The sequence below is a fragment of the Mobula hypostoma genome, chromosome 6 (genome assembly GCF_963921235.1).
Source record: "Mobula hypostoma chromosome 6, sMobHyp1.1, whole genome shotgun sequence".
NCBI classification, from domain to species: Eukaryota; Metazoa; Chordata; class Chondrichthyes; order Myliobatiformes; family Myliobatidae; genus Mobula; species Mobula hypostoma.
Window position 1 is genome coordinate 38,891,148 of NC_086102.1, and position 25,407 is coordinate 38,916,554.

At 41.2% G+C, this 25,407-nt stretch overlaps 1 protein-coding gene across 1 annotated transcript in view; it reads right to left on the reverse strand.

Moving 5' to 3' along the window:
- Positions 1-1,821: 1,821 nt before the first annotated feature.
- Positions 1,822-25,407, reverse strand: part of LOC134347949 (cell surface A33 antigen-like) — a 33,629-nt gene continuing 10,043 nt past the window's right edge. Inside the window, exons 3-7 of the mRNA XM_063050618.1 lie at positions 19,810-20,023; positions 15,028-15,192; positions 14,080-14,196; positions 6,730-6,859; positions 1,822-3,357 (exon numbers count right to left, since the gene is read on the reverse strand). Coding sequence (XP_062906688.1) covers positions 3,174-3,357; positions 6,730-6,859; positions 14,080-14,196; positions 15,028-15,192; positions 19,810-20,023 — 810 coding nt within the window. The 3' untranslated portion in view covers positions 1,822-3,173. The remainder of the gene's footprint in view (positions 3,358-6,729; positions 6,860-14,079; positions 14,197-15,027; positions 15,193-19,809; positions 20,024-25,407) is intronic.

A 25,407-nucleotide genomic window follows, 5' to 3' on the forward strand; every position in this document is an offset into this window, starting at 1 on the left:
CTGAGTAGCCAGGGCATCAAAGGTTATGGTGAGAAGGCAGGGGAGTGGGACTAAATAGGAGAAAATGATCAGCTCATGATAAAATGGCGGAGCAGACTCGATGGGCCGAATAGCCTACTTCTGCTCCTTTGTCTTATGGTCTTCTTATGGTCTTAATCAGTGAATGTTTAGAAGGAGTTGTAAGTGTGCCACTTAAAGAATTTCTAAATGAAGTTGGGCTACATGGGTCTGGAGATAATATACTTGTGAATATTGAAGATGGTTTTCTATCCATTAACCAATCAGAATATATGGTCCAATTTTTTTGAATTGGTAGCCTGGAACCGGAGAGTGGATAATCATAGTGGTCGGAGTCACAGGTTTTCAATGAGCATTATTGGTTTAGAGTCATAGTTATACAACTTGGAAACAGGCCCTTCAACCCAAGTTGTCAATGCCCACCATGCTGGTCTCTACCTGAACTAGCCCCATTTGCCAGCGTTTAGCCTTTTCGTGTAATAATAACTGTCTCTACTACTTCTTCTGACATTCCACCCTCTGTGAGGCTACTCTCAAGTTGGAGGATCAGCACCTCATATTCTGTCTGGGTACCCGCCATCCTAATCTTGAACATCAAGTCCTCTACCTTCAGGTAATCTTCGCCCCCCCCACCCCGTTTCCTCTTCTTCCACTTCCCACTCTAGCTCTCCTCTTGCCTTTTCTCCTCACCTGCCTTTCATCTCCCTCAGTGCCTCTCCTTTCCTTTCTCCCGTGGTCCAGTCTCCTATCAGATTACTCCTTCGGCCCTTTGCCTTTTCCACCTATCACCTCCCAGCTTCTCCCTCCCCCATCCACCTACCTTCCCCCTCACTTAGCTTCACCTATCACCTTCTGGCTTGTATTCTAGCTTCTTCCCTGTTTCCAGTCCTGATGAAGGGTCTTGGCCCAAAATATCGACTGTTTAATAATTTCCACAGATGGCGCCTGACCCGCTGAGCTCCACCGACATCTTGGATGTGTTACTCTGGATTTCCAGCATCTGCAGAATCCCATGTGTTTAGCTGTATTTCCTTATTTTCTCCACCCTTGTTGCTACTTCTCATGCACGTAGGCCCATCAACATCCCCTTAATTATTTTTGCTATTAACCTACGCTAAGGTGTAATTTATAGTGACCAATTAACCTGTATGACTTTAGGATGTGGATGGAAACTGGAGCATCTACACGCTGACCATAGAGGAATGGACAGAACATACAAACACTGCACTTCCAGCACCTAAGGTCAGGATCATATTAGGGCCTGCAGAACTGAAGTCCGGCAGCAGACGTGGTTGGGGAATTGTCCCAGTGGCACAGCATCAATCTGCCTGCAGTTAATGTCAATGCATAATTTACAGAATAAAGCACATCATTTATTTAGAATATTTAATACTGTACTACCAAATATTGCTGCATACATCATCAATTCTCAGTTTTCCCTGTTTAGCTTACCCTGCTTTGTATAAGATGCTTTCAAATTGCTTTTAACTGTTTTCTCAATAATTAAGTTAGCTGCATCTGGACAGCGCGATTACACGCAATGCTGGAGGAACTCAACAAGTGAGGCAGCATCTATACAGGGGAATAAACTTGATGTGGGTCCAGACCCTTCATCCGTCCTGTACTTTGTGTATGTTGCACAAGATTTCCTGTATCTGAAATCTTCTGTGTTTGGCATAAACACAAAATGTGTACAAAAGTTCAAAATTCAACAGTAATTAATGGCATTTGGAACATTGCCACTGATATTACAGTCACAGTTGACTTGTAAAAGCAGTACACACAATGCAAAGATATTTCACCCACAATCTTTTTAATACATGATAGAAAAACCATTTAAAAATTACATTATATTGTCAACATAAAAGTTTCATTCTTGCTTACTGTTACAGAATATCAAATCATTATTTCAGTGCTGGTAAGCAAGTCAAACTAATTTTAATTTTTTTTAGAAAGTAATGTAGACAGAGCACAGACAGTAAAAGAAATAGCGCCTCAGTCAAAATACATCCTAAATTTTTCTCATAGTTGAGATAACAACCTTTCTTTTCAACTTCATACAACACTCCTTATAACCTTATGACTGAAGTCTAACCTAGTCATTCTAATGAAATTACAGTTGCATTCATGAAATGTAATACTTTGAGCATAGTCAAGCCATTTGAACAGTACAGCTCCAAAACTTATAACTCCCTAAGGTTTTGTGCTCCTTTCCTCTGCCGTGCTAAAATTTATTAAAAGTAATTGGCAATTACCTAGGCTATAACTAAATTGGCATTTATAATTATCTGTATAATGTGACCATTACAGTTTGTCTGGTAATTAAAAGGATTATTTTAATGAAAGAATAATCCAAATCAATAATACTAGTTAAGAGAACAAATTAACATACATTTTATCTTGACATTTACTTTGTTAGTACTGCAGGGAGAATATTCATCAGCAGTTTCAGAGCGATTCCTTTAGCCTTTACCCAGCTCTTCCATATTTCCCTTCATATATTTTTTTTCATTCAAGCATTTATCGAGACCTCTTTTGATGTAATTGTAGAATCTGTTTCTTAATATTTTGGGGTCTGCTTGAAAGTCCTTTACCTTCATGCTAGCCTTGAGTTCTTTGATTAATTTGAATTTGTGACTTGAGATTTTTCACCCATGCGATAAGGTTCTCTCTACATTTATTGAGCACATTTGCTGCTCTACTTTTATTTAACTAAACTGTTAAAGCATTTCTTTGCTGTGTTTTACAAACTCTTATACAGAGAAACAATTTCTATTACAATGAAACTTGAAAGGCAACATGTCTTTGATAGTTTTTCCTGTTGCATATTACTTTTACATAATGGGTAAAAATATTCATCAGATCACATCCGTGTAATTCTTAAAAAGGAAAGTACTTAATTTTAAATGAAATGCCAAGATATACTGTTATATTTGTCATAATAAAAATGGAATTTGGAGCCAGCATGTTCAAGAACATATCAAACTCTGAAGCAATACTTAGCTGACAGAAAACCCTGTACAAAAGGCACTTAAAAAAATTATTTTCGTCTAAATGTAATACACTTATTATTAAAATGATACAATCTCATAACTCAATTTGTAATTTCAAGCCCCTATAATTTCACCCATTGAACTGAAGAATAGCCTCTGAATCTACACTTCGTAATTTTCTGGCCTATATCTCGGTTTGTTGGGAGGTGCCAATGGAGCTCTTGTAGAAGAATGTGGAGAACTCCTGCCGTCATGCTCACTCAGGTCATCATCATGGTAGACTCCTCGGTAATCATTTTTTCTGGAATCTCGCTCTGATAGCTCCTCTTCCTCGTGCTGTGGATCGCTATAAAAACAGAAAATTAACCTTTAAGTCACAGTAAGAAATGTGCAGAATGTGAAAAGCTTGTTCACTGAGTTATTTATATTGGCAAGCTTCACATCTAGAGGGGAAAGGTCTTTTTTTTCAGGTGATAGCATCAATATTTGGATTCAAAGTATGTTCCCCTTTTTTGCTAATGAATCTACCACTTCCCATCTTGGTAAATTATAGGTCAGTTTAAAGACTGAATGAGTTGGTCTCCCCTGCAACAATGAAGCAGTAAAGGGCTCCAGAAGAATATTAAAAGCCTTTCAGTAACTTGAAATTCTGAAGCTTGTCTTTCCAATTGACTGCTGTGAGCTCCTGCTAGAAGCAAAACAATTAACTAATTCAACCTAAACTGGTGCAGATGAGAAAGCTACAGCAAAATAAAAGAATGAAACTATGCAAAACCAAAGCTGATTTGTTTTTCTTAAAGTATAGGGTAAAATGAGAAAAGCTGTCATCAAACCACCCACATCACTGACCCATGCATAAAGAATGTAAATGAGAGCAAAGTCAAAATAAATTTATTATTAAAGTACATACATGTCACTCTATACTAACTTGAGGTTCATTTTCTTGCATGCATTTACATGAAAATAAAATACAATAGAATTTATGAAAGCTACATAAACTGACAAATAACCAATGTACAAATTAGAAAATAAATAATACTAAGAACATGAGTTGTAGAGTCCTTGAAACTGAGTCTGTAGGTTATGGAATCAGTTCAAAGTGGGGATGGACGTGCAGATAAGGGAGTCGCGGAGGGACCGATCCCTGCAGAAAGTGGAGAGGGAAAGATGTGCTTAGTGGTGGGGTCCTGATCTCCATCCCCACTGATCTCCCACCTGGCACTTATCTCTGTAAGCGTAAGTGCTACACCTGTCCCTACATCTCATCTCTTGCAACCATTCAGGGCCCCAAACAGTCCTTCCAGGTGAGGCAACACTTCACTTGTGAGTTTGTTGGGGTCATCTATTGCATCCGGTGCGGCCGCCTCTACATCGGTGAAACCCAACACCGATTGGGGGACCGCTTCATTGAGCACCTCCACTCTGTCCGCCACACAGACAGGATCTCCCGGTCGCCACCCACTTCAACTCTACTTCCCATTCCCATTCAGATATGTCCATACATGGCCTCCTCTACTGCCATGATGAGGCTAAACTCAGGTTGAAGGTGCAACACCTCATATTCCGTCTAGGTAGTCTCCAGCCCCTTGGTATGAACATAGAATTCTCCAACTTCCGGTAGTTCCCTCCCCCTCCCTTCCTCTATCCCTATTTCACTCTGCCCCCTCCCCCAGCTCCCTCATGGTTCCGCCTCCTTCTTCTACTACCCATTGTTTTCAAGGGCTATGACGTCAATGCTTCCCCTCCCCCACCCCTTTGTCTTTCAAATTACTGGTCTTTCAACTGAAGCTACAAGCATTCTTCAAATCCTTCCCCATCTTTCATTCTTCAGTCCTGACGAAGGGTTCCAGCCCGAAACATCGACTCATCATTTCTAACTGATGCTGCCCGACCTGCTGAGTTCATCCAGCGTACTGAGTGTTGCTTTGATCACAGTACCTGCAGATTATTTTGTGTTTAAATGCCTCTGATCTGGCCCTCAGCAGATTGTAGATCTTATAGTTCATCCAGGTTTCTGATATGGTATATATGGATTTCTAGAGGGCCTTTGATACACACAAATGCACTGTTTGGCACACAACTGATAATGCATGACAAAAAATCCAAGAGAAAATCAATGTTGTACCACCGTTAGCTGAATCCTTCTAGAGGGAATTTCAGATATTTGACCTCAGGAGTCAAACCAGGACCAAAGAATGCAAGTTGTATAGTTCATTGAAAGCACTGTCACAGGTAGACGGGATGGTGAAAACATGTTTAGCACACTGACTTTCTGTTGTGTCCTAACAAAGCCAAAGAAAGCAGAGAAACTAACTGCACCTTCCACAGGCCATAGACTTTTTTGTACAAATTGCTTGTTGCAATACACTGAAATTAATTTCTAGAGAATACAAGACAAAACCTGGAGCTTTTGGCCAATCTGAAAGAAACCATGCTCATACTCTCCTTTTTACACAAATGAAAAAGAAATGATCTATTCACTAACTTTGTTCCTCTGGCTCCTTTCATTGAAAGTTGGTGAGATCTGGAAGGTAGAGGAGAGAGATCCTGAAGCTGTGAACAACATTTAAGTCAGGATAAAACCAAAAGATGCTGTATCATTCAGTGTGTAAAACAGCAGCCAAAGAGGGAGAAACAGGTAACTTAGCGGGCCAGTGACCTTTCCTTTCTGATTTGCTGTACCATGATATTTTGTTTATGATCAAGGGATGTATATGGCTGAGGACCACAGCAATACCAACAACAGGATTCCTGCTAAAACTTAACAGGGTCCACATTGTAGGGGCTCTGGGTGTAATTTGAACACACATGACTACCTAGAAACAGGACTTGCTACAGGCTCTCCAAATCTATCCAGCCATTCAGTAATTTATGCAAGATTTGCAATACAAAGTCATCCTAGTTCTGCCATTCAAATAAAGTTTGAAAATTTCAAAGTAAATTTATTGTCAAAGTATGTACATTACCATATACTACCTTGAGGTGAATCTCCTTGGAGGCATTTGCAGAAAAAAATACAATAGAATTTTATGAAAAACTATATACTGAAATGATACTGAAAACATAAGCTGTAAAGAGCCCTTGAAAGTGAGTCTGTAAGTTGTAGGATCAGTTCAGAGAAGAGATAAATGAAGTTATCCGCACCAGGCCAGGAGCCTGATGGTTGTAGGGTAATAACTGTTCCATAAGCCAGTGGTGTAGGACCCAAGTCTTCTGTACGTTCTGCCAGATGATGTTAGCAGGAAGAGATCATGGCCTGCGTGATGGGGCTTTGATGATGGATGCTCCTGTCTTGCAGCAGTGCTCCATGTAAATGTACTCACTGGTGAGCTTTGTCTATGATGCACTGGGCTATGTCTACATTCTGTAGCTTTTTTCCATTCTTGGGCATTGGTGTTTCCATACCAGGTCATAATGCAGCCAGTGAATAAACTCTCCACTGCATCTATAGCAGTTGTCAAAGTTTTTAGTGACATGCTAAATCTAGGCAAACCACTAACAAAGTAGAGGTGCTGTACTGCCTTATTTGTGATAATACTAATGTCCTGGTCCCAGGATAGATCCTCTGATATGATGATGCCAAGGAATTTAAAGCTACTGACTCGCTAAGCATGAAGAATATAAACAACAGTGACATCTGCCTGTCCAGGAAGATGTTCAAATTTCCATTGCATTTATTATAAAGAATATTATATTGTCAGCATTCAATTGTACTTACTTCATTTCATAATCTTCAGGCATTTTTTCTTCAGAACGGCAACAACAACAATAAACAATAATACCAAGGATAATCAAGGCAACAACTGCACCCCCAATAATTCCACCATAAAGTCCAATCTTCATTGATGCTAAAAATCAGAAGGAAAACTGTCAATTAAATACGCTATAACTTCAGTAAAGGCCTGTCAAAGAAACGTTGCTTGACTAACTTGAATCTCTTTTTAAGGATGTACCAAGGAGGGTCGGTAAAAGTACTGCACTTGATAAAATGCACATGGATTAATAGATCAAGGAAGTAGAACCCCAATGGATAAAGGGAAAGTGGCAATAGACTTTTAAAAAAATGGTTCAGTTGACACAGCAGTGGTAAAGGTTGATGGGAGATGTGAGGATTGGAGGAGGATGAGAATGGCTCAGTATCAGCTTCCTTAGTGTTTGTGGTTTAAAACAAACAAGTCAGGCAAAGGTAGGCAAACATGATACCAAAAGTGGTAATGTTGTCAAGAAAAAAAAGAATAAACCTTAGATGGTAAGTGCGGAGGATCTTGGAGTGTGTGTCTAGCGTAATGCTACTACAGCACCAGTGACCCGGGTTTAATTTCCACGTCTGTCTGTGAGGAGTTTGTACGTTCTCCCCGTGACTACGTGGGTTTCCTCCAGGTGCTCCTCCCACATTGCAAAGACGTATGGGTTAGTAGGTTAAATGGTCACATGGGTGTAATTGGGTGGCATAGGATTGTTGGCCCAGAAGGACCTGTTGGTATGCTGTTTCTCTAAATAAAAATTTTAAAAACCCCTTGGGGGATTAAAGCAACAATTAGGATATTTGGCTTTGTTGACAAAAGAGAAGGGAAAGAGTTGAATAGCACAAAGGCAGGTTCTCTGGCCTACCTAATTTGTGCCAGTCTCTCTGCCACGTGCACCCCATTTTCCTGCAATAAGCCATAGAAAAGTACAACACAGAAACAGACCCTTTGTCCCATCTAGTCTGTGCTGAACCATTTAAACTGCCTAGTCTCATTGACCTGCACCTGGACCATAATAACCATCCATATCCTACCATTCCGGTATCTATCCAAACTTTTCTTAAATGTTGAAGTAGAGCTTGCACGCACCACCTACACTGGCAGCTCATTCCACACCCTCACGAGGAAGTTTACCCTCGTTTTCATCTTAAACTTTTCACCTTTCACCCTTAACTCATGACCTCTAGTTGTAGTCCCACCCAACCTCAGTGGTAAAAGGCCTACTTGCATTTACCCTATCTATATCCCTCATCATTTTGTACACCTCTATCAAATCTCCCTTCAATCTTTTACGTTCCAAGAAATAAAGTCCTAACCTATTTAAGCAACACACATAAAAGTTGCTGGTGAACGCAGGAGGCCAGGCAGCATCTCTAGGAAGAGGTGCAGTCGACGTTTCAGGCCGAGACCCTTCGTCAGGACTAACTGAAGGAAGAGTGAGTAAGGGATTTGAAAGTTGGAGGGGGAGGGGGAGGGGGAGATCCAAAATGATAGGAGAAGACAGGAGGGGGAGGGATGGAGCCAAGAGCTGGACAGGTGATAGGCAAAAGGGATACGAGAGGATCATGGGACAGGAGGTCCAGGAAGAAAGACAAGGGGGGTTGGGGGGGGACCCAGAGGATGGGCAAGGGGTATATTCAGAGGGACAGAGGGAGAAAAAGGAGAGTGAGAGAAAGAATGTGTGTATAAAAATAAGTAACAGATGGGGTACGAGGGGGAGGTGGGGCATTAGCGGAAGTTAGAGAAGTCAATGTTCATGCCATCAGGTTGGAGGCTACCCAGACGGAATATAAGGTGTTGTTCCTCCAACCTGAGTGTGGCTTCATCTTTACAGTAGAGGAGGCCGTGGATAAACATGTCAGAATGGGAATGGGATGTGGAATTAACATGTGTGGCCATTGGGAGATCCTGCTTTCTCTGGCGGACAGAGCATAGATGTTCAGCAAAGTGGTCTCCCAGTCTGCGTCGGGTATCGCCAATATATAAAAGGCCACATCGGGAGCACCGGACGCAGTATATCACCCCAGTCGACTCACAGGTGAAGTGTTGCCTCACCTGGAAGGACTGTTTGGGGCCCTGAATGGTGGTAAGGGAGGAAGTGTAAGGGCATGTGTAGCACTTGTTCCGCTTACACGGATAAGTGCCAGGAGGGAGATCAGTGGGGAGGGATGGGGGGGACGAATGGACAAGGGAGTTGCGTAGGGAGAGATCTCTGTGGAAAGCAGAGAGGGGGGGGAGGGAAAGATGTGCTTAGTGGTGGGATCCCGTTGGAGGTGGCGGAAGTTACGGAGAATACTATGTTGGACCCGGAGGCTGGTGGGGTGGTAGGTATAACTCAGGTCCACCATCCCAACAATATCCCTGTAAATTTTCACAGTAGTCTTTCAAACTTATTTACATTTCTGCTGTAGGTAGGGAACCAAACCTGCACACAACACTCCAAGTTAAGTCTCACCAACATCTTTTACAACTTCAAAAGAACATCAAATCTCCTGTACTCAACACCTCGATTTATGAAAACCTATGTGCCTCAAGCTTTCTCTATGACCCATTCTATCTGTGACACCACTTTCAATGAATTATGGACCTGTATTCCCAGATCCCTTTGTTCCACCACACTCCTCGGTGCCCTACAGTTCACTGTGTTAGACCTACCCTGGTTGGTCCTACCGAAGTGCAAAACCTCGCACTTGTCTGCATTAAATTGTATCTGCCATTTCTCAGCCCATTGTTCCAGCTGGTCCAGATCCTGCTGCAACCTCTGATCGTCTTCCTTGCTGTTTACTACACCTACAATCTTGGTGTCATCCACAAATTTGCTGATCCAGCTAACATTATCATCCGGACCCTTGATGTAGATGACAAACAACAGACCCAGCACCGATCCCTGCGGTACTCTGCTAGTCACAGGCCTCCAGTCAGAGAGGCAATCGTCTACTACCACTCTCTGGCTTCTCCCACAAAACCAATGTCTAATTCTATTTAGATTATGAGAACACTCAGCCCTCTTTTATTGTCATTTAGAAATGCATACATGCATTAAGAAATGATACAATGTTTCTCCGGAGTGATATAGAAAACAGGACAAACTAAAGATTAACACTGACAGAACTACATAATTATAACATATAGTCACAGCAGTGCAAAGCAATACCATCATTTGATGAAGAACAAACCATGGGCACGGTAAATAAAGTCTCAAAAGTCCCCCAGTTGATCGACTCCTGAGTCCCCGATAGCAGGCGGCAAAAGGGAGAAACTCCCTGCCATAAACCTCCAGGCACCGTAAAGTTGCCCATGCCTTGGAAGCAGCCGACACTGAGTCCATCCATCCGAAAACTTCGAGCTTCCGACCAGCCTCCCGAGCGCCTTTGACATCACCCTGGCCGCTGAAACACGCAAAGAGGATTTCGGGGCCTTCTACTCCGGAGATTCCAGTTACCACACAGTAGCAGCAGCGAAGCAGGCATTTCAGAAGTTTTCCAGATGTTCCTCTGTACTCTCATGTCCATCTCCATCAAATCAGAACTGTGCACGGTCCCCTACTTGACAGATAACAGACATCACCACCGAAGTGGCCGCGCACGCTGCCGTCCCGTCGCCATCTTCTCCTCCTCCAACTTCTACTACCTTATCTTGAATGCCAAGCGACTGAACCTTCCTGACTAACCTCCTTGTGAGACCTTGTCAAATGCCCTGCTAAAATCCATGTAGACAACATCCACTGCCTTGCTTTCATTCACTCTCCTGGTAAATTCCTCAAAAAACTCCATAAGATTGGTTTGACATGACCTACCACACAAAAAGCCATGCTGGCTAGCTCTGATCAGTCCCTGTCTATCCAAATACACATATATCTTTTTAGATTAGATTAGATTATGAGGACACTCAGTCCTTGTCTATTGTCATTTAGAAACGCATGCATTAAAAAAATGATATAATGTTCCTCCAGAATGATATCACAAAAAAAGGACAAACTAAGACTAAAACTAACAAAACCACATAATTATAACATGTAGTTACAACAGTGCAAAGCAATACCATAATTTGATAAAGAGCAGACCATGGGCACGGTAAAAAAAAGTCTCAAAGTCCCAATCAACTCACGATAATCCCGGTAGCAGGCAGCAGAAGGGAGGAACTCCCCCTGCCATGAACCTTCAAGCGCCGACAACTTGCCGATGCATTGGAAGCACCCAACCACAGCTGACTCTGAGTCCATTCAAAAACTTCGAGCCTCTGATACAGCCTGCCGAGCACCATCCTCTGCCAAGCGCTTCGACTCCACCCCGGCCACTGAGCAACAAGCAAATCTGAGGACTCGGGGCCTTCTCCTCCGGAGATTCTAGACCACACAGTAACAGCAGCAGCGAAGCAGACATTTCAGAAGTTTCTCCCAATGTTCCTCCGTGCTCTCACGTCTGTCTCCATCAAATCAGGATTGTGCACGGCACCCTACTTGACAGATAACAGACATCACCACAGGAGTGGCCGCTGCGAGCTGCGTCGCGCCGCCATCTTCTTCTCCCGCCTCTGATTTCTTAGAATATCTTACAATAACTTTCCCACTGCTGATGTCAGGCTCATGGACCTATAATTTTCTGATTTATTTTTAGAGCCTTTCTTAAACAGCAGAACAATGGTGGCTATCCTCCAGTATCTCTCCTTTCGCTAAGGATGATTTAAGAATCTGTTAGAACCCCCGCAGTTTCTGCACTAGCTTCCCACGGGGTCCGAGGGAACACCTTGTCAGGCCCTGGGGATTTATCTGCCCTGATTTGCCTCAGGACAGCAAACACCTCCTCCTCTATAATCTGTAAAGGATCCATGAAGTTGATGCCGCTTTGCCTCACTTCTATAGACTCTGTATCTGTCTCCTGAGTGAATACAGATGCAAAGAATGTATTTAAGATCTCCCCAATCTCTTTTGACTTCACACATGGATTATCATTCAGATCTTCCTTTAGGGTTCTCCTTCATATTGTTTGCTTGGGCAACCTCATGCCTTCTTTTAGCCTTCCTGATTTCTTTCTTAAGTGTTCTCTTATATTTCATATACTCCATAAGCACCTCATTTGTTCCCTCTTGCCTACATCTGCTATACACCTCCTTTATTTTCTTAACCAGGGCCTCAATATGTCATGAAAACTAGGGTCCCCTACACCTGTTATCTTTACCTTTTATTCTGACAGCCACATCCAAGCTTTGTAGTCTCAAAATTTCACTTTTGAAGGCCTCCTACTTACCAAGTGCACCTTTGCAAGATAACAGACTGTTGTGTGTTCTGTAATATAGTCCCATTAACGTGGCCATACTTTTCTTATTCTTCCGTTCCACCCATAAAGCCTCACTAGTTGAGTTCTCCAGCCTGATCTGATGGAGGACAGGTGTGACATTTTCCCTGACAAGTAACACCACCCCTCCCCTTTTAATCCCTCCCGTTCTGTTGTGTCTAAAACAGGGGAACCCCGGAATACTGAGCTGCCAGTCCTGCCCCTCCTGCAACCAGTCTCACTAATGGCTACAATGTCATAATTCCACATGTTGATCCATGCCCTGAGCTCATCCGCCTTTCCTACAATACTTATTGCATTGAAATATACGCAGCTCAGAACATTAGATCCACCCTTTTGATTCCTGACTTTGTCTGAAGTCTTAACAACATCTGCCTCCACACCCACTCCACTATGCACTCTGGTTCCCATACCCCTACAACTCCATTTAACCCCACCCCACGCAGTGCAGCACCAGCAAACCTTCCCGCTAGGATGTTAGGCCCGTTCCAGTTCAGGTGCAAACTGTCTCTTCTGTACAGGTCCCACTTTTGCTGGAAAAGAGCCCAATCATGCAAAAGTCTGACAACGCCCTTCCTACACCAACTCCTTGGCAATATGATAAGCTGTATAATCTTATTCCTGGCCTCACTTATACGTGGCACAGATAGCAGTGTTGAGTTCACAACCCTGGAGCTCCTGTCCTTTGACTCCCTGAGCTCACTTTGCAGAACCTTGTCACTCTTCCTACCCATGTCATTGGTACCTACATGGACTACAACCTCTGGCTGCTCACCCTCCAGCTTAAGAATATTGAGGACTCCATCCAAGATGATTTGGACCCTGCCACCTAGGAGACAACATACCATCTGGGAATCTCGTTCTCGTCCACAGAACCTCTTTTCTGTTCCCCTAACTTACGAATCCCCTATCACCACAGCTCACCTCTTCACCCCCTTTCCCTTCTGAATCACAGAGTCAGACTCAGTGCCAGAGACCTGACCGCTGTGACTTCCCTCTACTATGTCATCCCTCCCACCGGTGATATACCTGTTATTGAGGGGGATGGCTATGGGGGTACGCTGCAAGGCCCATTTCATTTACCCCCTTTCCCCTTCCCCCTTCCTGACTATCACCTTGGCTGTAACGACCTCTCTATATGTCCTATCTATCACCCCCTCAGCCTACCAAATGATCCAGAGTTCATCCAGTTCCAACTCCAACTCCTTAACGCAGAGTGTTAAAAGCTGCAGCTGGATGCAGTCCTTGCAACTGTAGTCATCAGGGACGGTGGAGGTCTCCCTGCCTTTCCCCATCCCACAAGAGAAGCATTCAATTATCCTGCCTGGTATCCCTGCTTGGGATCACTTCCTTCTATCTCTTGCCTGTTTTAAGTGTCATGTTAGAACTGTTTAAAGCACTATCTGTGTCACAGCTAGAGCACTGTGTACAGTTTTGGTCACTAGACAATAGGATGGATAAGGCAGTATAAACGGTGAAGAGGAACTTTAAGGGTGTTATTAGCCTTTAGAAATTGTAGCTCTGAGGCAAGTCTAGCTAGGCCAGAATTATTTGGAACAAGGGAGTCTGAGGGAAGATGCAAATGGGAAGCCAAGACAACGTAAATAGGAAGATCTGATCTGCGTCAGCTGGGAGGTGAATGACTGTTTAACACAGATAGAAAATATTTAGTAGCAGGATTAAAAGGCATCTGGAATTTACTGCCAACAGGGATAATGGAGGTGGAAACCTTCAGGATATTTTTTTAAAAATGCCTGGCTGAGCCCTTGAGGAGCTGGGACACAAATAAGACTAAGAAATGACCACTGGGAACTGGGACCAACTAAAATCATACTTGGGCTGAATGGCTGCCTTACGTGTCTACCATTCAATGGTTGGTTCATCCCAGTAGCTTTGTTGAATGCATATCAGTATTAGAAATAAAAATCTTGAAAATAAAAGAGCTATACTTAACCTTGCATAATAAAATATTCAAGCCAAATGTAGAACAAATAAAATTAAACATACTCACTTCAGTCAGATACTTACGTGGCATTACTGCTAAGGTTATATTGCAGGTTGATTCTCTTATTTTATTTTTCGAGGTACAAATGAAGAAACCCGACGATGTGGCTGAAATATTTTTTAGTACTAAGCCATCTGCTTCTGAGGAATAAAATGAATACTTTTAAAATATGTAATTTATTAAAGTTAAGTACTTATCCCTCAATCACCTGGTTTCCTCCAATTATGTGAATTTGCTGACCATCTGACCATGAATCTCTTAAAATAAACCTGTGCTTAAAAATTAAAAGGCAAGTACATTTTCAAATGGTTTACTTGTTTAAATTATTAAATGCAACACACAATTAAATTATCAGATTGTCTTAGTTCATTTTCAGTTATTGCTGAATTCATATTCATAATTTGGAGCTTACTTTTGGAGATGAGCCAAATTTCAGTTGTATTGATTTAACAACACCAAGCTGCTATGCTTATATACATACAGGAACTTTGTTTAAGGATATTCTAGATCACTATCTGATTTTGCTGATTAATGGCAGCTTTTACAGAGTAAACTGCAACTAATTGTTAGCAGAAAATAAAGAAAACTGACTGTAATTTCAGGTATCATTTGGCCTCAAAGTGGAAGTACTATTTCTTCATGTTAAACAATTCAATTCAAGTAGAGGTATGTACCTCTACTGTTAAAAAGAGAAGTTTTAGAAGGGAGCAAGCCAGTTTTTCTACCAATTTACTAATGCCTAGGGGCTGAAGTGTAAATAGCAGAAATGAAGGAACCCATCAGTATAGGAAACTAATCTGCAGCCAAATTGAATTGATGTTATCTGTGAGCTCATTATTACTCAGAATGATTACTCTCATTGCGTTGCTATTGAAATAAAAATCAACACACTCTGGTAAGGACAGAACCAACATCTGTCAATTAGTCTGAATATATCCCACTTTCGATGAATGTTTACAAGTGCTACTAACCCTGGACGGATGTTTGAGGCAACTGCCTTAACTGATTCTGAGGACTGTAACTCTTCCAAGAGTAAACTGGTGCTGGTGATCCTTCCTTGGAGTGACAGGTCAGTTTAACTGTTTGTCCATATTCAGCTGTTCCCTCTATTGAACAAACTGGTGGCGATGGTGGTACTGCAAATCAAAGTCAGTAGGAGTCATTAAATTTCCCTTTTCAGAGGAATGAGGTCATGACAGTGTTAATATTCATACAGGATCATGGGAATGTGAAATTGCTGTCAATTTTTTGTGGAACAATATAGAACCGTTTACATTTTTACTGTGCCTTTTAATGTAGTAAACTGTCCCAACTTGTTTCACAAGAGTGTTCCAAAACAAATTTTGACGCAAAACTTGTATGCTACAGTAGGACAGGTGATAAAGAGGAGGGAGGGAGGGAGGGAGAAATGGAAAGAACAGAAAAGCATGGGGATTGAATATTCTCTCTGGTTTATTCAGCCACAGACATAACTGCCAATGACTGAGGCTGGAATGGTGATGCACAATGTAAGGAATACACATTTCTTGGAGTCTGGAAAGGCTGGCTGATGTTACAAACGTAGGGAATGCCAATGCCAAAGACAGATTTAAATATCATCTGTATTTGCAAATTTTACTGTCTTATCACTGTAGTTGCAATGGACATTTTTGCAGCATTTTCATATTTTTGTATGTATAATTTGTATTTGAAAGGATTTCAAAGTAGCCAGCATTTTGTTGTGTATATTTCAGATAATTTTAAATGTTCATGATTAACTATTGGAAGGAAATTTGCTGGTTTAGAGGCTAGCAGAAAGACAGAAAACATCATTTAGAATTTTATTCAGTTTTTAAAATAGATATGGTTTGCTTACAAGTATCACACGAATAAAAACACACAACATCTGAAGACAGAAAGTATTAAATTACACAGTAAGGCTTTGATTATAGCAAGGTAAAATTTTAACTTTTAGTATTCTATGACTATACTAACATCCCATACTAATAGAGTAGGAATTCTTATGGATGAAAACATAGCTAAAAGTGTTTTAGGACATTGAGCAATATCAGAAAGAGTACCCCTTGTTAGATTCAGAGGACAACCATTTGATTTAGCAATTAAATAGGTATATGCACCAACAACAGATGGAACAAATGAGGATAGAGATAAATTCTATGAAGAGTTTGAACAAGCAAAGAATGGATGCAAATCTCAAGATATTGTTATTGTCATGGGAGATCTAAACACTAAGGTAGGACAAGATGCTGATGGAAATACCATAGGAAAATTTGGACTAGGGGAAAGAAATGAAAGAGGTGAGAAATGGGTAGAATGGTGCAAGATGAATAATCAGGTCATTATGAATACCTACTTTAAAAACCATTCAAGATACCTGTGGACCTGGAAAAGTCCAGGTGATAACACTAGAAATTAAATTGACTTTATTGCTATAAACCAAAGATTTAGAAACTCAGTGACTCAATGCAAAACATATCCAGGTGCAGACTGTAATAGTGACCATAACCCAGTAGTATGTTATGTAAAAGTAAAACTTAAAAAACTAAAGAAGAAAAAACCTGAACAATCCCTTGACTACTTGCAATTAATTAAAGAAGAAAACTTAAGGCAAAAATTTACAATTGAAGTAAGGAATAGATTTCAAAGTCTAGAAATAGAATCTGTTGAAGATGATAGCAATCATGTAGAAATGAAATTTAACTCTCTGAAGGATGCCTTGGTAGAATCACCAAAGTCAGTGATTCATAAAAAAGAAAAAAGCACAAAGAATAAATGGCTGACAGATGAAATCAAAAATCTAATGGAAGAAAGGAGACGGAAGAAAGCAAATCCTATAGAATATAAGTCCTTAGATAAAAAAGTTAAAAGCTTATGTCAAAAAGCCAAAGAAGAATGGTTAAACCAGGAATGTGAGCAACTAGAAAGAATCCCTATTACTGATCCAAAAAAGGGTACATCAACAAATCAAGAATATCATTGGTAAAAAGCTCCTCCGTTCTTCAGGTGGATGTTCGAAAGCAAAGAACGGTACCATTATCATGGAAAAAGATGAGATTATGAACAGATGGACTGAGTATATTCAGGAATTGTTTGAAGACAATCGAGGCGAAAAACCAGAAATTAAGAAAAACATTGAAGGTCCAAGTATTTTAAAATCTGAAGTTCATAATGCAATAAATAAGATGAAGACAGGAAAGGCAGCAGGTCCTGATGAATTAGTAATAGAACAAATTATCGCCCTTGAAGATTATGGAATTGAAAAACTTACTGATATAATCAATGACGTTTATGAGACTGAACTAATACCAGAAGAGATAAAAACATCAGTATTTATCACTCTGGAGCAATAGAATGTGAATTACATAGGACCATAAGTTTAATGAGTCATATCACCAAGATACTTCTAAGAATTTTGATGACAAGAGCTAAAAGTAAGATACAAGCTGAAATAGGTAAAGAACAATGTGGTTTTGTGAGAGACAAAGGAACAAGAAGCGTAATATTGATGTTAAAGATACTATCAGAACGAGCTATTCAAGTGTTTTGTTTATTTTATTGACTACACAAAAGCATTTGATAAAGTGAAGCACAATAAGTTATTTGAAATATTACAGAAAACTCTAGATCTAGATTCGAAAGACCTTCACCTAATCAGAAATCTGTACTGGGAACAAACTGCCGCTGTAAGAATAGATGGAGAAGTGAGTCAATTCACGAAAATCAAGAGAGGCATTAGACAAGGGTGTGTTTTCTCCCCTGATTTATTTAATGTGTACAGTGAAACAATATTACAAAAAATAAGAGACATCTTGGGAATCAAAGTTGGTGGTGAAAACATCAATAATTTCAGGTATGCAGATGACACTGTGTTAATTGCAAGTACGGAGGAAGAACTATAAAACTTAATTGATATAGTTGTTGTAGAAAGTGCAAACATGGGTCTATCTATCAATTGCAAAAAGACAGAATGTATGGTGATGTCCAAAAAGAAGGAGAATCCTATCTGCAGGCTGAGAATAAACAGGAAAGACATAAAACAAGTACAGAACTTTTTGCTACTTAGGAAGCTGGGTGACATCAGATGGCAGGTGCGACTTGGACATCAAAAGAAGAATAGGGATGGCAAAAGACACCTTTATGAGAATGAAGAGTATACTGACCAATACTAAACTAGGCATGACAACCCACCTCAGAGTACTGAAATGTTACGTTTACCCAGTTATGTTATATGGCTCAGAATGTTGGACAATATCTAGTAACATGAGGAAACAAATTGAAGCAGCAGAGATGTGGTTTTTGAGGAGGATGCAAAGAATATCATGGATGAAATGAATATCTAACAAAGATGTCATGAACAGCAAACACAAAAAGAGAACTAACGTATGAGATCATGAAGAGGCAATGTAACTTCATTGGACTTGTGATTAGGGAAGAGGAGTTAGAATGCATGGTAATTATGGGAAAGATTGAAGGGAAGAAAGTAAGAGGAAGACAAAGACAAATGATGATGGGGACAGCAGCCAGAGAACTGGAAATGAATACCAGTGAATTGGTCCACTTGAGCCGAAACAGGAGTGTGTGGGCCATGGTAGTCAAAGCTCAAACTGGGCACGGCACATGATGATGATGATACTATGACTGAAAGTCTTCCTCGTTCCATTAATATTTTTAAAAAACTGAAAATGTTTGTACTGCATATGATTTACAGAAATGATTATGGTAATATAGTTGTCATTGGACCATCAGACGTAAGTACAGGTTTCAGGTGGGAATCAATCTGAGAGAGACCAGATTATAGTGAAATAAGTGGGGAAATGAGGCTTAGCTTCATGGGCTGAATAGCCTCCCACGTCATGAGAAATATGAGATATAGCAGCTAGAGAATTTGCATTCAAGTAATTAACCTTTTATTTTAAAATGTGTACTTCATGAAATCATTTGTCGTGAAAATTCACTTTGTTTCCTAATGCCTTCTAGGGAAAGAAATTGGCAATAGCTCACAGGAAAATTTAGATGCACCAATGACATTTGACTCTTAATTCCTTCCCTGGTAGTTAAGGTTGTAAACTGCATGCTGCATACCAGAAGTAAGTAGTTACAAACAGCAATCTGCAGTAGGCTCATTGCCTGGAAATAGAGGCCAGACAGTGAATTGCACACCTGTGTTACCTCGTCATAATGCACCAGTTACAAGCATCATTCATTTCTAGATCAGAGATTTCTGAAAGTTGCCATTGAAGACAACAATAATGCACAACTAGCTCAGAAACGTACGACTAGCCAACCAGGAATCCACAGCATGGGACAAAATGGGTGTTATTAAAAAGGAAGAACAAATTACGTAACAGTGCTTCAAACAATCTAGATTCTGCTAGTGAAAGGCTGTCCATTTTGTGGTGTTGCAACCATTTAAGTTGCTGTCAAGTGAGATGGGTCATGCAGAGTCTAACTAGACACATTTTCCAATCTTTGCAGTTTAGTTACACACAAGGTCACAAAACAGCATTTCTAAAACATAAAAATTGTCCAGCAATAATGATTCTCATTCTGAATTTAAAGATCTTCAGCACACTTAGCGAAATTACCTTAAAAAAAGTGCCAACATCGGTGACAAATGGCAACCTATGTTTCAGAACATAACCTTGATATTTTATTTAAAAAGAACACTAAAAGTGTAGAACATAAAGCTAGTAATGTCACATTAATACAAAGGAAACTGAACTTTGAATAGAAATTTTCTTAAATACCCTTACCCAAAACAATCACTTCTATTGTCTCTTTCCGGTTGCCTTCCAAGTCGAGAGGTGTTTTAACTTCAATCACATAGGGGCCACTGTCAGCCACTTGGACGTTCTTGATAATGATTGAACAATCATCTGTCTCGACATTCCCTGTAAAATTTACTCTGCCCGTGTACAGCTTTCCAATGCTGTAAAAACCACCGGAGAAGTATTGGACTACATCAATCTTAAAGAGAAGCACAATGCAACTTAGAATTGGCAATGTTCTGCATATTATTGCTAAAGTGGCAAATGCAGGATACTTGCTGTCATTTCAAACTGTAAGGATTGCTTTCCTCTTCAGTACCTTTTTAGTTCTCTCCCTTCAGCAACTGAAGATTACCAATTATTCTATCACAGTAACATGTGGGGATTTACATACATCTCATCCTGTACTAACACAATCTTCTAACAGGTTTACCTTAAACACAGGTCACAGTTTCAGGGTGAAATTAATAGGCTGGGTCTTGCTGACCAGGGGCTGGTAGTACACAAGCTGCCAGTGATCTCCTGCTCAAACGTCAGTTGGTCTCCAACTATTTTGTGCCTGCACAATGAAAAGCAGAAGGTGCTGGTGTGCTAGAACTCTTACTCCACTGCAGGACTCAGTCTAAAGGCAGGCACAAATGTCCTGAGCGTAGGGGCAGATGCAGAAATCTTGAATCAGAACCAGACTTAATATCACAGGCATATGTCGTGAAATTTGTTAACTTTATAGCAGCAGTACAATGCAATACATGATAAATATAGAGGAAAAACTGAATTTTAGATTATGAGGACATGCAGTCCTCTTTTATTGTCATTTAGTAATGCATGCATTAAGAAATGATACAATGTTTTTCCAGAATGATATCACGGAAACACATGACAAACCGACTCAAAAACCACATAATTATAACATGTAGTTACAACAGTGCAAAACAATACCGTAATTTGATAAGAACAGACCATGGCATGGTAAAAATCTCAAAGTCTCTCGAAAGTCCCGTCATCTCACGCAGATGGTAAACCTCCAGCGCCGCCAACTTGCCGATGCAGCATCCTGGAAGCATCCGACCACAGTCCGACTCCGAGTCCATCCGAAAACTCCGAGCCTCCGACCAGCTCTTCAACACCGAACACCGAGCACCGAGCACCATCTCTGCCAAACACTTCGACCCCGGCCCTGGCAACAGGCAATAAGCAAAGCTGAGGACTTGGGGCCCTCCCCTCCAGAGATTCTCGATCGCACAGTAGCAGTGGCAGCGAAGCAGGCATTTCAGAAGTTACTCCAGGTGTTCCTCCGTGCCTCTCACGTCTCTCTCCATCAAATCCGGATTGTGCACGGCCCCCTAGTTACACATAATCGATATCATTCGGAACAGCTGCGCATGCTGCGTCGCACCGCTATCTTCTCCTCCTGCCTCATAATTATGGTAATTATAAATATGTCTATTAAATAGTTAAAATAACTTGTGCAAAAATAACAGGTTAAAAAGGTAGTGAGGTAGTGTTCATGGGTTCAATGTCCACATAGAAATCAGATGGCAGAGGGGAAGAAGCTGTTTCTGAATCGCTGAGTGTGTGCCTTCAGGTTTTTGTATCTCCTTCCTGATGGTAACAGTGAGAAGAGAGCACGTCCTGGGTGCTGGAGGTCCTTAGGGAGAAAACTTAATTGTTTTATTTTTCTTAAATTTCAATATACTAGTATGTTCTGATTAATTAATAGTAATTGCAATGTATGTATTTTTTCATTTTGAAATAATTATTTACAAATTAACTATATCTGCTTGAACTGCTTTTTAAACATCTCAGATAATCAGACACTTAAGAACAATTTAAAAGGCTTTTTGACAACAGCTACTCCTCAAAAGGTATTCAACATCTTTTGGGATTGGAGCCTAAGGCTCACTTGCCACTCAAGAATGGCCCTACCTTTTGGGGTGCCAGACTAGCCTTCATGTGTATTGCCACCCAGAGTCCCAGATGGTAGGAGCAGTGACGGGTACACGGCAAGGTGGCGAGTATACACAGTGAGCACAACCTGGCCCATGTTTGTGTACAGTTTGAGATACAAAATATAAAGCCTTTGGAACATAACAGACTGTTTATACAAAATAAATACAACCAGGAAAATCCATAACAATTAAAAGCAATTGATATGAGGATTAATTAAAGCTAATTATAGGATAGTTTGTACTTAAAAGTATTCATGCCTTATGAATACAAATAAATATTTGGAAAAACGTGAAATGGCTGATTGGAGTTGAAAGAGAATCATAGCAGCATAAAAAGTGCTACCCATTTCCTGACACCTTTTCTGCCTAAAATTACTTTCATCACTAAATACAATAGTCAGTCCTCAACTCCTCAAGGTAACATTGCAGCTGACATATCACCTACAATTAAAATGGGTCAAATATTTCAGTCATATTTAATTTTTTTATTTTGGCGATACAGCATGGTGACAGGCCCTCACAGCCCAATGAGCCGGCTCCACCCCATTTCACCCATGTGACTACTTAACCTGTACAGCTTTGCATTGTGGGAAGAAACCAAATCACCTGGAAGAAACCCACAGAGTCACAGTAGAACAGCCTTCCCACAAGCACAAAAGGCACATATAAGATAGCATTAAACATGCAGTCACACAATAACTAATATATATATAGACACACACACACACACACACATTTACATATATAAATAAATAAATGTATAAGAAGAAGCAGTTCTCAGCAACCCGCAGATGCACACAATCCAGCTTGTCTTCCACCAAGCAAACACTGGAGAGCAGCACCAACAGCAAGGGCCAGTGCCAACCGAACATCACTGTGCCATCTCCTCTCCTGGGCTGCTGCAACAGGCATGCCTGTGGCTTGAGGCCTACAACTGAGGCCACGCTGCCCCCCTGATGTCCGTCTCACCAATAAACATGAGAAATGGACTTGCAATATCTTACATTACCAATGTCCAACAGAGTTTTGCCATCATGAGGGACGTGCTTATACCACAAGCATTGTTGAGAATTCTGACAAAGCAGAGCAGATGTTCCTGTTCACTAAACATATGGGAGTTTTCACTATGGAGCTGCTGGAAGGGCAGCAAGAGAGGGTCCTAGAGCAAGGAAGAGGGCTCCTAATGGAGAAGCAACCCACCCCAGAGGCAATAGTCATTAAGTTCTGCTACCTACCATGAACAGAGATACAGTCTCAAATTGCTCAGACTGTGGCAATGAAGATCCCAGTACCCTGAGTTTCCAGATCATTTTAGGCAGTGGCAGAAACAGACAACTTCATAGAGAGGAATTCATCTTGTTAAGTAGATAGCAACAGCTGGCACAGGCTCCTGATTTGGCCAGATAATGGGCTTTCTGATGGTTCAGGAAGTGGCAGACAACAATTAGCTCCATGTGTACTCAATAAAGGAACCCCAACATATTCATAGACAGGAAGGGGCATCACTTTGTGTGTGTAATTTATACCGGTTCCCTAAGGTTGTTAATAGTCAGGGTGGTAATGGGGACAAGCTCCCACTACTTGTTAAATGCTCCCAATGGCGTGCATCTCAAATAGCCTCTGTCAACCAAGTTCAGCTCCTGGCCCTCACATGTGTCTTAGCTACTAAGCCCGCCAGATCGTTTCTACTGACAGGAGAAGGGGCAAAGGTGGGTTACAGGCACCTTAAGACCAGTCCCTTCAGGTAGATGGGGCTTGTCAGCCATGGTTGGCAGCTCATCTAGGAGAAGGACAAGTCTGATCTCAAACCTCTGCTGCCTTCATGAGCAAGGCTTTCAGGAGTAAATCCTGAGGAAAAATCTGGAGCTGAAGTCCCTGAAGCAGTCCTACATTGAGTTCAGTGCTGACTGGCAACTCCTGTGACGCTGTTGGTGCCAAACTATGCTGGTCTCTGCCGTTCCTTTGGATTCATCAGCTGCGTAGAAAGGGGGAGCCTGTTGCGTGGGCAACAGCTTGCTCCTCATATCGAGGGTCTGGCTTGGGTATCTCAATATCCACAGTTGACCCTGACCAACGGATGGCCTCAATTTATGCCTGAGAAGTTCAAGGCCATGCACTTAGGATAACCAATTTGTCAGCTTCATTCAGCCGCCATGCTGGACTAATGGATGAGTTTTGTGGCGCAGGGATTATCACTCTGCCGTCTGCCTCCCTTAAAAGCTGACGAGTCCATGTATGGTAAGAGGCATGAAGCTACAAGGAACAAAGTGTGAACCAAGGGTTGTCAGTGGGGCGAAGGTAGGAAGGCAGATGAACATAACTTCCTCAAACCATATGATCAGAACCTACCTTGCACATACACCACAGAGCACCAGTGTTAACCATGACTCGTGTTATTGTTGTATTTGTAAATAGTAAGTGAATAAGTTTCAGTGCTCTAATGTGGCATCTGTGGTAATTTAGTGCACTTTTTGTTTGCATATGGAATGTACAGATGTATGTTATATGCTACAAAAACCCAATAAAGTACTGTGCAAAAGTCTGAGGCACATGTAAAGAGGTTCTGTAAAACGAAGAGGCTTTCAATAATAATGAAATGAAAAGTTTCTAAATATCAAAAAAAATTACTTTAAAGAGCAGTAAACAGTAAAAAAAAACTAAAATCAATATTTGGTGAAACCACCCTTTGCCTTTAAAACTGCATCAATTCTCTGAGGTATATTTTTTCGTGAAGTTTTATAAGAAACTCGGCTGTTAAGTTATTCCAAGCATCTTGGAGAACTTGCCACAGTTGTTCTGCAGGTTTTGACTGTATCGCTTGCTTCTATCTCTCTAGGTAATCCCAGACAGCCTCAAGCCTCAATGCTGTGATCAGGGCTTTGTGGAGGCCATACCATCTGAAACCATACAAAAATCTAGAGTGGCCCAGACTTTTACACAGTACTGTATTACAACATAGTCCAACTTCTATTGTCCATGCTGACCACTGTTGTGGTTATACCTTCTGCCTTCCTAGATTTAGTCTGGAAAATAAATTGACCATAACCTAGGGTGATGGGCATTTGATTTAGGGTTTGAGTTGAATAGTTAGAATAATGGTTAATTCAAAGAAAAATCTGGAACTCACAAGAGACTTTAGGTGCTGTTATCTGAAGCAAAAAATTAAACAGCCATAGAAACTCTTCTGTAGAGGGAAAGGAATTGACAGTGTTTTCAGAAACACAAGAGATTCTGCAGATGCTGGAAATCCAAAGCAGCACGCACAAAATTGCTGCAGGAACTCAGCAGGTCGGGCAGTGTCTATGGAAATGAATAAACAATCGACTTCTCAGGCTGGGACCCTCCATCAGAACTGAAAAGGAAGGGGAAGGTACCAAAATAAAAAGATGGGGGAGGGGAAGGAGGGCAAGCTAGAAGGTGATTGGCGATGCCAGGTGGGTGAGGGAAGGGAGATGAAGTAAGAAGCTGGGAGCTGATCGATAGAAAAAGCAAAAGGCTAGAAAAGAAGGAATTTGATAGGAGCGGAGAGTGGACCAGGGGAGAAAGGGAAGAGAGGAGGGACAGTGGGGGAGGTGACAGGCAGGTGAGGAGAAGAGGTGCGAGGCCAGAGTGGGGAATAGAAGAAGAGGGAAGG